At 52.2% G+C, this 11,990-nt stretch overlaps 1 protein-coding gene across 8 annotated transcripts; it reads left to right on the top strand.

The window, feature by feature from the left end:
* The first annotated feature begins 3,205 nt into the window (after positions 1-3,205).
* ACTA1 (actin alpha 1, skeletal muscle) lies at positions 3,206-6,210 on the top strand. Of its 8 annotated transcripts, none has more exons than XM_055234642.2 (7): positions 3,208-4,482; positions 4,589-4,715; positions 4,827-4,913; positions 5,026-5,187; positions 5,272-5,463; positions 5,555-5,736; positions 5,815-6,063. In XM_055234642.2, exons 1-7 carry the CDS (start codon positions 4,354-4,356, stop codon positions 5,956-5,958), a joined length of 1,023 nt encoding a protein of 340 aa, XP_055090617.1. In that variant the 5' UTR covers positions 3,208-4,353; the 3' UTR covers positions 5,959-6,063. The 8 variants fall into 8 exon arrangements, with proteins under 8 accessions (XP_055090613.1, XP_055090617.1, XP_055090614.1 ...); XM_055234641.2 differs by having other exon boundaries at positions 3,212-4,482; positions 4,589-4,694; positions 4,800-4,913; XM_055234637.2 differs by having other exon boundaries at positions 3,254-3,464; positions 4,342-4,482; positions 4,589-4,913; positions 5,815-6,210.
* Positions 6,211-11,990: the final 5,780 nt, after the last annotated feature.

The raw sequence follows: 11,990 nt of genomic DNA, 5'->3' as shown, positions 1-11,990 counted from the left end.
ACCCAGTCCCTGGGAATGTCTCTAACTTGGAGTGCCCAGCCAGCTCCTCAAAGCTGAGTTTCTGGGGAAGCCACGGCTTTTCATGTCAGGATGTCTTTGGCTCATTATTGGGAAAGATCCCTCAAGGGCCTGTTCTGTTGCGAACTGTACCCAGTGTTGGGGAAGATTAGAGAGAAGCAGCAGTCCTTGCCCTCCCTGGCCACTGGCAGTAGAAGGAAGGACAGCCCAAGCCCATCTCCTCCACTGGCTGCTGTGGAACCTGGGGTGTGTTTTAGCTCATTAAGCCTCAGCTTTTTTTTTTTTTTTTTTTTTTTTTTTGTGACGGAGTCTCGCTCTGTCCCCCAGGCTGGAGTGCAGTGGCGCGATCTCAGCTCACTGCAAGCTCCGCCTCCCGGGTTCACGCCATTCTCCTGCCTCAGCCTCCTGAGTAGCTGGGACTACAGGCGCCCGCCAACACGCCCGGCTAATTTTTTGTATTTTTAGTAGAGACGGGGTTTCACCGTGGTCTCGATCTCCTGACCTCGTGATCCGCCCGCCTCGGCCTCCCAAAGTGCTGGGATTACAGGCTTGAGCCACCGTGCCCGGCCTAAGCCTCAGCTTTCTTTAAAAGAAAAAAAAAAATGGAATGAGTAATACCTACCTTATTTACCTTAGGATAGTTAAAAGGTTAATTGAAACATGAAAGCATATTATAAAATGTTTTACCAATTCCTGTTTAAATTGATAGGAAACAGTAGGGAAGACTGGAACTGAGCAAGATTGGGGTACGGGTGTGTGGAGTGTTGAGGGGCACAATTGGAGAGAAGGGAAGTGTGAACACACTGGTGTGGTGGTAGCAGAAGGGCCCCGTCAGGGTATGAAGAGCTGAGGCTGCACCTGAAAACTTAGAAGCAGAAACTCCCTGTCAAGCATACCCTACATGGCTGACCTTTACTTAGTGACAGTTCTCAAAAGACCGTGCAGGGCGCTGCTGCGCTCCCCCAAAACGTACATGTATGGAGACATGGCTCTGCCACCCACCGTTCAGTCTGTTCTCTAAGCCAATGAGAATGCAACAAGACCAGAATGGGACTGAGGGTGGCCTGTGGTGACCTGTCAGGGACTATTTAAACCAGCCGCAAATCATGTGGGCAGGGAACAGATGCCTGGACTGGCCACCTCGGGTCGGGGGCCATCTCCCACAGTTTGCTGTACTAGCAGATCTCTGTTCGCTTCTGAGTGTTTTTAATCATGGTCAGCTTTTAGTGTGGGTTTGAATGTAACAGACTGAGCTTAGAAAAGCTTTCTGTAAGGAAAGGTAAGAGTTGAACTGAGCAAGAGTTTTGAAAAATAGTGACAATCCCATTCTCCTTTGGAATGCGAACAAATATTGAGGTATCCAGTGAAGGGCAGCAAATTTCCTACCTTCAAGGCCCAAATGTAAGCTAGTCCCCTTACGTTACATGCAGCTCATTTGCTAAGTGGTTTTTTTTCTAGTATCTCCACTACTCGCTGACACAGGGAGGACACAGGATATTAAAAAGGAAATACAGTTCTGTCAGTTATTCACTTATTCTCCAAAATACTTGGAAGAACTAAACATGAAACCATAGGAGCCTTTATACTCACCACATAGTCCCGATACTAGCCAAACTCCTTATTTTTTAATTGATCGTTTTTAGGAAGGTAGTATTTTATTCACTAAAACATTTTTGTTAATACTTGTTTATTTTTAGGATGAGCTGCCATGATGTGGGCTACAGAGGAGGGTCGCATATGCTTCTATCCCCCTTTTAGATAATCCACACCTGTCCCAGTTGCTGAGTTCCACTACCAAATGTGAATTGCAACTATTTTAGGAGCACTTAAGCACATCAGAAAAATGAGTGATTCTGTTCTGGCCCACACCACATCACTGATGTACCCCCTTAAAGCATGTCACTGAGTTCATCACAAAAGACTGCTCCTCCTGTGCCCTCCACAAGGTTAGAACTGTCCTTGTCTTAGGGAAAAAAGAGAGTGAGAGAGAGAGAGACAGGCACCAACTAGGTAACTTCTGCTGACCCCCACTCTGCTTTACCATAAGTAGCTCCAAATCCTTCTAGAAAATCTGAAAGGCATAGCCCCATATATCAGTGATATAAATAGAACCCGCAGCAGGCTCTGGTAGGTGATGACTCCAAGGTGGACTGGGAGGCAGCCCGGCCTTGGCAGGCATCATCCTCTAAATATAAAGATGAGTTTGTTCAGCCTTTGCAGAAGGGAAAACTGCCACCCATCCTAGAGTGCCGCGTCCTTGTCCCCACCCCCCTCCAATTTATTGGGAGGAAGGACAAGCAAAGCCTCATCTAGGAAGAGCCCCTCACCCATCCTCCACCTCCACTCCAGATCTAGCCAGTCCTGGGTTGTGACCTTTTCAGCCCCAGGAGAGGGACACACATAGTGCCACCAAAGAGGCTGGGGGAGGGCCTCAGCCCACCAAAACCTGGGGCCGGTGCGTCCTAGAGGAGGGGAACCCTCACCCCTTCAATCCCTTTAGGAGACCCAAGCGCGCTGCTTGTCCCTGAGGCGGAGAGCTCCGTGTGCCTAGGCTTTGCGCCTGACAGGCCTGTCCCCGGGAGCCCCCGCGCCTCCTCCCCGGCGCTGCGCCCTCGCCTCCCCCCGCCAGTTGTCTATCCTGCGACAGCTGCGCGTCCTCCGGCCGCCGCTGGCCCTCTCTGCGGTGGGGGAAGGGGTCGACGTGGTTCAGCTTTTTGGATTCAGGGAGCTCGGGGGTGGGAAGAGAGAAATGGAGTTCCAGGGGCATAAGGGGGAGGGAGTTCGCCTTCCTTCCCTGCCTGAGACTCAGGAGTGACTGCTTCTCCAGTCCTCCCAAGCCCACCACTCCACACGTCTCCCTCCTCCCGGTGGTCGCAAGTGGGAGTTTGGGGATCTGAGCAAAGAACCCGAAGAGGAGTTGAAATTTTGGAAGTCAGCAGTCAGGCACCTTCCCGAGCTCCCAGGGCGCTCAGAGTGGACATGGGTGGGGAGGCCTTTGGGACAGGTGCGGTTCCCAGAGCGCAGGCGCACACATGCACCCACCGGCGCACGCGGTGACCCTCGCCCCACCCCATCCCCTCCAGCAGGCAACTGGGTAGGGTCAGGAGGGGCAAACCCGCCAGGGAGACACTCCATATACGGCCCGGCCCGCGTTACCTGGGACCGGGCCAACCCGCTCCTTCTTTGGTCAACGCAGGGGACCCAGGCGGGGGCCCAGGCGGCGAACCGGCCGAGGGAGGGGGCTCTAGTGCCCAACACCCAAATATGGCTCGTGAAGGGCAGCGACATTCCTGCGGGGTGGCGCGGAGGGAGTGCCCGCGGGCTATATAAAACCTGAGCAGAGGGACAAGCGGTCACTGCAGCGGACAGCGCCAAGTGAAGCCTCGCTTCCCTCCCGCGGCGACCAGGGCCCAAGCCGAGAGTAGCAGTTGTAGCTACCCGCCCAGGTAGGGCGGGAGTTGGGAGGGGACAGGGGGACAAGGCACAACCGAGGGGAACCTGAAGGACTCCGGGGCAGAACCCAGTCGGTTCACCTGGTCAGCCCCAGGCCTGCGCCCTGAGCGCTGTGCCTCATCTCCGGAGCCTCACGCGCTTTAAAAAGGAGACAAGACAGTCAGCCTCTGGAAATTAGATGTCTCCAAATTTTTCTCTAGCCCCTTTGGGCTGCTTTACCTGGCATGTAGGATATGCCTAGGGAGATAAACGGTTTTGCTTTAGTTGTCGCCAAGGCAGTTCCCTTCCAAACTAGCGCTAGAGCTGATGAGCGAGCAGCCAGGACCACCCACTCTGGGTTTCCAACAGGCGAAAAGGCCCTTTCTGAGTCTGAAATGTCATAGGGTTCCTAACAGGCCACTCTTCCCTGGATGGGGTGCCAACGCCTTTCCCATGCACATCTCCTTCCACCCTCACGCTGGCCCAGCGAGCAGGCAGTGCCCGGGCCTTATCTCCCTAGGTGATAGATGTGGTCAGGGAGGCGCAGAGAGGATGGGCACTAGCGTCCAGCTCCTGGAGCAGGTGTCAGGCAGGCAGGGCAGACAGGGCTTGGGGAACATGTTCCCCTGAATATACGGACAGAGGACTTCTCTGTGTGGTCTCACGACCCTGTGCCCCTTTTCCTGGTGCAGGGCAGCCCTTAGCCAGGGACAAAGCTCGGGAAGAGAACCCCTGGTGGCAGCCCTGGCAGAATTTGAGTGGCTCCGGCAGCGGATGTCCCTAGGTTCCTGGGGAGGGAGGACACGTCGGGGCCAGCCAGGCCTACCCCCCCGCCGCTGAGACTTCCGCGCTGATGTACCGCGCCTCTTCGCGGTCTCCCTGTCCTTGCAGAAACTAGACACAATGTGCGACGAAGACGAGACCACCGCCCTCGTGTGCGACAATGGCTCCGGCCTGGTGAAAGCCGGCTTCGCCGGGGATGACGCCCCTAGGGCCGTGTTCCCATCCATCGTGGGCCGCCCCCGACACCAGGTCAGGCTGCCCCTCAGCAGAGGGAGCCGGCTCGGAGTCCCCGCTTAACCCAGCCTGGTGCCACCCGGAGCGGCGTTAACGGGTGCGTGCTGTCTCGCCTCCGCAGGGCGTCATGGTTGGTATGGGTCAGAAAGATTCTTACGTGGGCGACGAGGCTCAGAGCAAGAGAGGTATCCTGACCCTGAAGTACCCTATCGAGCACGGCATCATCACCAACTGGGATGACATGGAGAAGATCTGGCATCACACCTTCTACAACGAGCTCCGCGTGGCTCCCGAGGAGCACCCCACCCTGCTCACCGAGGCCCCCCTCAATCCCAAGGCCAACCGCGAGAAGATGACCCAGATCATGTTTGAGACCTTCAACGTGCCCGCCATGTACGTGGCCATCCAGGCCGTGCTGTCCCTCTACGCCTCCGGCAGGACCACCGGTGAGTGCCCGCTGCCCCCAGGCCCCTCTCCCGCCCCCGCCCCCGCCGCTAGCGCTGAGCGCCCAGCCTCGGCCTGGTCCCCAGTCACTCACTCTCTCCCGCGCGCGCACAGGCATCGTGCTGGACTCCGGCGACGGCGTCACCCACAACGTGCCCATCTATGAGGGCTACGCGCTGCCGCACGCCATCATGCGCCTGGACCTGGCGGGCCGCGATCTCACCGACTACCTGATGAAGATCCTCACTGAGCGTGGCTACTCCTTCGTGACCACAGGTGCGCGGCGCCCCGGCACCCCGGGCGGGAGGGCCGGCGGCGGGCCCTGAGTGAGGGCTCCTCTCCTGCTTCTGCCCTCCGCAGCTGAGCGCGAGATCGTGCGCGACATCAAGGAGAAGCTGTGCTACGTGGCCCTGGACTTCGAGAACGAGATGGCGACGGCCGCCTCTTCCTCCTCCCTGGAAAAGAGCTACGAGCTGCCAGACGGGCAGGTCATCACCATCGGCAACGAGCGCTTCCGCTGCCCGGAGACGCTCTTCCAGCCCTCCTTCATCGGTGAGCCCGGCGCGCCCGCGCCCCAGCCCCCAGGGCCCGCCGGCCCCGGGCGCCCCGAGCTTCCGCTCACGCTCCCCCTCGCGGTCCCCAGGTATGGAGTCGGCGGGCATTCACGAGACCACCTACAACAGCATCATGAAGTGCGACATCGACATCAGGAAGGACCTGTATGCCAACAACGTCATGTCGGGGGGCACCACGATGTACCCTGGGATCGCTGACCGCATGCAGAAAGAGATCACCGCGCTGGCCCCCAGCACCATGAAGATCAAGGTGGGCGGTGGCCTGCGCGGGCTGTCGGCGGGGCGGGCTCCGGGGTGAGGTCTCCCCACCTCACGCGCTGTCTTGCAGATCATCGCCCCGCCGGAGCGCAAATACTCGGTGTGGATCGGCGGCTCCATCCTGGCCTCGCTGTCCACCTTCCAGCAGATGTGGATCACCAAGCAAGAGTACGACGAGGCCGGCCCTTCCATCGTCCACCGCAAATGCTTCTAGACACACCACCTCCAGCGCGCGACTTCTCAGGACTACGAATCTTCTCAATGGGGGGGCGGCTGAGCTCCAACCACCCCGCAGTCACTTTCTTTGTAACAACTTCCGTTGCTGCCATCGTAAACTGACACAGTGTTTATAACGTGTACATACATTAACTTATTACCTCATTTTGTTATTTTTCGAAACAAAGCCCTGTGGAAGAAAATGGAAAACTTGAAGAAGCATTAAAGTCATTCTGTTAAGCTGCGTAAAGTGGTCGTGTTTATTTGCTTGGGGAGGGAGTGGAGCAGGAAGAGGGATTCCCATCCCCCACATCCTCTTAAGTCACTTTTCACAATACCCCAAATTAATGGACTCCTTGGAAGACAAAAGTTACGTCTTCCCATGCTCCCCTGCCGGTTTCCCCAAGTGGATCAGATCCATTCCAGATCACTGGCAGCTAGTGGCGGCCTGACCTGACCCTCTGGGGTGTGGCGAGGCAGGTTTCTTCCTCTGCGCAGCGCTCCCAAGAGTTGCCAGCACTGCCAGGGCGGCCTCGGCTGGTGGCCCTGGGTCCCCTCAGGCAGCGGGCGCTGACCATGGTGCTGGGGCCGGAGAGCTGTTTCTCAGAGGGCATCTCAGCTCCGCCTATGGTGCTCCCCTACTGAATCTCCAGATCTGAGAGGGGATTGTGTTCTGTATTTAACAAGTCATTTTGTTTTCGTTTTTGTTTTTAATAGAGACAGGGTCTCGCCCTGTCGCCCAGGGTGGAGAGCAGTGGTGCGATCAGAGCCCAACTGTATCCTCTAACTGAGCTCAAGGGGTCCTCCCACCTCAGTCTCCCCAGTTGCTAATATTTTCGCATGTGCCACCGCGTCCAGCTGATTTTTAATTTTTATTGTAGAGACAGGGTCTCAGCGTCTTGTTATGCTGCCCAGGCTGGTCTTGAACTCCTGGCCACAAGCAACGCTTCTGCCTCAGCCCCTCAAAGTTCTGGGATTACAGGTCTGTGCCACTATGTCCAGGCTTAATAAATGAGTGTTAATTTGCAAGTGAAGACCGTCACTGTCTCTCTCCAATGGGGAAGTCCTTTGCTTCACACCAGGTGCTGCTGGTAGAAAGAAACACCCCCTCATGCAGGGCCTGGGAAGCAGGCAAGGAGGGCCAAGTGAGAGCTCCAGAAAGAAGAGCAGCAAAGAAGCGTCGGAGGGGTGGGAAGCTGAGGCTCACACTGGAAGACGGGGAGGTAAGCAAGGGGAGGAGGAACACCCTCCCCCCACAAAAGAAGTTTTAAAGGCATCAAATTTATCAACAGTTTGAATTTCTGTGGGAGAGTGCAATACCTATTCCTTAAAAGGAGCTTAATATTTCCTAGTCAAGTTTCTCAAGAGCAGTGTCCCCTAAATATAATAGATTCAGACTCAAAGTAACAAACTCGTTTGTAAATATTTATAGCCACAATTGACAAAATAGCTATGTTATATGCCACGTAGTCATATATTTAATCCCTTATTTTCTGGCTTATTGAAAAACTTCAGAAATCTTTGGGGCCTCAGAAGGTGTGGTACTGTCAAATCCAGATATTAAGAGAATTGACAATATTGCTAAAATTTAAGATTTTAATAAAACAAGTATATAATACCATGTTCATTGAAAACCTTGTATTGTCCCACTCAGGGTGGATGAAGGTTAAAAATGGGCTAAATACTAGTCTTTCAGAGGTATACAGCTTTTGTTGATAATACCACATATAGACATATCTGATATAATAATACTCTAGCGTATTGGTAATATTGAATATGCAAAGGTATATCTGAGCAAACATAACCTATACACACATAGCTTAAATAATTCATTCGTGGCCGGGTGCAGTGGCTCATACCTGTAATCTCAGCACTTTGGGAGGCCGAAGTGGGCAGATCACTTAAGGCCAGGAGTTCGAGACCAGCCTGGCCAACATGGTGAAACCCTGTCTCTACTAAAAATACAAAAATTAGCTAGGCATGGTGGTGTGCACCTGTAGTCCCAGCTACTCGGGATGCTGAGGTGGGAGAATCACTTGAGCCCCAAGAGGCAGAGTGTGCAGTGAGCCAAGATTATGCCACTGCACTCCAGCCTGGGTGCAGTGAGACCCTGTTTCAAAAATAAATAAATAAATAAATTCATTCATGTAGCCAGTAGCCTGGTAAAATATCACTATTACATGTGTTAGCTGACTGTCATGCTAACGATTTTTGAACTAGAACCCTAAATCAATTGGGATTTAAGTAAGATATGTAAGGTCTATTTCTCCTGTGATCATAATCTGTAAATGACTCATAATAGTTTAGAACTGACAGAAGTTTTCAGTATATTGTGATAGTATTTTGTCAAGTGCCAATTTTTAAAACCCATCATTGACATTACTGTTTCACCAAAAATAGCGCAAAAATTTTAAATTACATGTTTTCACTGGAAATGAATGAAATCTAAAAAATACCATTTATTATTTATTTATTTTGAGATGGAGTCTCGCATTGTCACCCAGACTAGAGTGCAGTGGCTCAATCTCGGCTCACTGAAACTTCCGCCTCCTGGGCTCAAACAATTCTCCTGCCTCAGCCTCCCGTGTAGCTGGGATTACAGGTATGCACCACGCCCGGCTAATTTTTGTATTTTTAGTAGAGACAGGGTTTCACCATGTTGGCCAGGCTGGTCTTGAACTCCTGACCTCAAGTGATCTGCCTGCCTCGGCCTCCCAAAGTGCTGGGATTACAGGCTTGAGCCACTACGCCTGGCCAAAAATGCCATTTCTTTTCTGACACTTCTCTAAAAGGAAACAAGCATCTTGCATTTTATTAGTATTCCATATCTTTTCTGCTCTCATATTGGGTTGTGGCTATAGGTATTTTGTAAATTGTGTTACCAATATTAGGCCTGAAAGAGGATTTTTTCTGTGGTGTGGTGTGGTGTGGTGTGGTCAGGAACAAATCTTTAAAAACAATCTAGAACATATACAAATATTTGTACTACACGAGGACAGAAATAACTATTTTCAGCAGCTACACAGGTGTTTGTGGTAACAAGAACCAAGACCCTGCGTGGCAACACTGTGCTGGGCCTTGCAGAGGGGATAGGCCATAGCAGAATTCCCCCTGAAAAGCCCTCTCAGAGAATCCATTTAGAGCTGTGAGAGAAGTGAAGGCCACAGAGATTCCCCCCACCTATTGCTTATAGTGTTTCCTTAGACTGGCAACAGGACTCATCAAGGATCTAACTGGACTTATTTCCTTCTCATAAAAGTTCATTAAGTTGCCACTAAAATTTTTTCCTACTAAATCTATATTACTATTGTACAGGAGGAGAACAATAGGGGAAAGAAGAAAAGGGAAAGAGACAATGTGTACAGATTAAAGCATGGGACTAGGATTGAGAAAAAAGAATGAAAGGTCTTAGGACTCGGGCACACCCTGGGCCCTCTCATTTAAACCTTTGGAGGTTAAAATTTGGGGATATTAAGGTCCTTCCTGCTGCATCTGTCCCATGGCCTATCGCTTTCACCTCAGATGTGGCAGAACGTACAAAGGGTTAGTGAACTATTGTATTGCCCAGCTTCTTGGTTTTTTGTTTTATTTTTCTAGAGACAGAGTCTAGCTCTGTTGCCCAGGCTGGAGTGCAGTAACATGATCATAGCTCACTGCAGCCTTGAACTCCTGGGCTCAAATGATGCTCCTGCCTCAGCCTCCCAAGTAGCTAGGACTACAATCATGTACCACCATACCGGCTATTTTTTTTTTTTTTTATGTAGAGATGGGGTCTTGCTATGTTGCCCAGGACAATCTTGAACTCCTGGGCTCAACTGATCCTCCTACCTTGGCCTCCCAAAGTGTTGGGATTGCAGGTGTGAGCCACCATGCCTGGCCATATTGCCCAGCTTCTATGTGCAAAGGGTACAGAGAAGGCCAAGATATGTCCCATCCTTAGGAGTCTGCTGCCATGATCCTTACCATGACTAGCCTCTCATTCCTTGGCTCTTTTTGTTAAAATTTATTTTTATTTTTTATATTTTAGAGACAGGGTCTCACTCTCTCACCCAGGCTAGAGTGCAGTGGTCCAGTCATAGCTCACTGCAGACTTGATCTCTTGGGCTCAAGCGATCCTCCTGCTTCAGTCTTCCAAAGCACTGAGATTGCAGGTGTGAGCCACTGTGCTTGCCCCCCGCCCCGCCCCCCTATCCTTTTTTTTAAGACAGGGTTTCACTAGGTTTCCCAGGCTGGTCTAGTAGCTGGGATTACAGGCACGGGCCGTGGTACTAGGTTCTTCTTGAGTCTCTTTTTGCCACAGAGCACACTGGGGGCTGCCGGCGGAGAGGAAGGGGGGGCACCCCCCGACTGTGAACTGTTTGGATCCTGTGGGGGCTGGGCTGTTTCTCACTCTGTGCAGTTAGTTGTGGCTGTGAGGCCGCTCTGCTGCACAGTATTGCCTTCTGACAAGATGGGATGAGTTCCAGATCCTCGTTCTTATGGAGGAAACACATCCCTTATTGTGCTCTGTCCCCGGCTCCAGGGACACAGAAAGTGGCATGGCCTCACCCAGCAGTGCCTCAGCCAGAAGGACTGCAGGGAAATGGGCTCTGCCCATGGGGTCAGCCTGCCTGCCTGCCTGCCTCTCCTCTTTGTCTCCCTTTCTGTCACTTCCATTTCCTTTCTGCCCTGCTATGTCCTTTGGAAAGCATTTGTTTTACCACTGTTGCTATGTCCTAGGGCTTTTGAGGAGATACCACAAGCTTTTGAGCTTCAATGTGGCTCTCAAAAAGAAGCTGAGGAAGCTTGCTTTCTTGGTTAGACAGGTGGCACGCTGGGAACGTGGGGGTCCCATGTCCACCTGCATCCTTGTCACTCCCAGCCAGAGCACTGTTAGGGCAGGCCATGGGCTGCGACTTCTAAAAGGGGTGTGAGGTGGCAGAAGCAACTGCAGGGTAGTTCATGGGAGACAGGAACATGGGCGGCTCCCCCAAGGCCATCCATACCACATAGGAAGCTGGAGGGCCTGTCACTGGGTGAAGGAGCCCCAAGCCCTTGACTGGACCTGCCTTCCTTGTCAGTTTCTTAATGGCTTATCCTGATATTGAACCATTTCTGGGGATGGTGAGTGAGGGAAAGGGAAATTTTGAAGGGTGCAAAGATGACATTGGTGGTTCTCATGGGTGTGAATAGAATCACGGTTGCCTTTTACCACTCCATTTTCTCCAATTTCCTACATGGTGCCTGCGTTCTGTTCTTCTGGCTGCTGTAACAAAGTACCACAAAATGAGTGACTTCAAACAACAGGAGTTTATTCTCACAGTTCTGGGGGCCAAGAGCCTAGAATCCCGGTGCTGGCAGGTTAGGTTCCTTATGAAGGCTCTGAGGGAGAATCTTCCCATGCCTCTCCCAGCTTCTGGTGGTTGCCAGCAATTCTTGGCATTCCTTGGCTTGTAGATGCATCACTCCAACCTCTGCCTCCATCTCCACATGGCCTTCTTCCCTGTGTGCTTCAATGTATCTGTGTGTTCACCTGACTGCCGCCTTCCTCCTCCCCCTCCTCCTCCTCTCCTCTCCTCCTCCTCTTTCTCCTCCTTCTTTTCTCTTCCTCCTCCTCCTCCTTCTCTTCTCTTCTTCCTCCTCCTTCTCTTCTCTTCTTCCTCCTCCTTCTCTTCTCTTCTTCCTCCTCCTTCTCTTCTCCTCTTCTTCCTCCTCCTCCTTCTCTTCTCGTCTTCTTCTTCCTCCTCCTCCTCTCCTCATCCTCCCCTCTCCTCCTCCTCTTCCTCTTCTCATCCTCCCCCCTCCTCCTCCTCTTCCTCCTCCTTTCCTCCTCCTCCTCTTCTTCTTCAACCAGAAATCTTAATTTGTTTACACCTATTATGCCACAATTTCATAGAGAATAGGTTCCAACAGCTCAGGCTTCTTTGGTTCTCATGAAGTGTGCTGTTCCAGGTGAGGCAGGCTGGTGTTTCAGTTGAACCTAGGTACCTTTCTCTTTGGCTTCTTTCTTTTACAGATCTTTTTTTTTTTCAATCTGTTTTAGGAATTTAT

Source organism: Symphalangus syndactylus, chromosome 19 (genome assembly GCF_028878055.3).
Source record: "Symphalangus syndactylus isolate Jambi chromosome 19, NHGRI_mSymSyn1-v2.1_pri, whole genome shotgun sequence".
Taxonomy (NCBI): Eukaryota; Metazoa; Chordata; class Mammalia; order Primates; family Hylobatidae; genus Symphalangus; species Symphalangus syndactylus.
This window is presented reverse-complemented; position numbering and strand designations above follow the sequence as displayed.

Coding starts and splice junctions, on each gene's coding strand:
- ACTA1 (XM_055234637.2), top strand. CDS start 4,354: ATGTGCGACGAAGACGAGACCACCGCCCTCGTGTGCGACAATGGCTCC. Junction 4,483..4,588: donor TGGGCCGCCCCCGACACCAG/GTCAGGCTGCCC, acceptor TCGCCTCCGCAG/GGCGTCATGGTTGGTATGGG. Junction 5,188..5,271: donor CTACTCCTTCGTGACCACAG/GTGCGCGGCGCC, acceptor TGCCCTCCGCAG/CTGAGCGCGAGATCGTGCGC.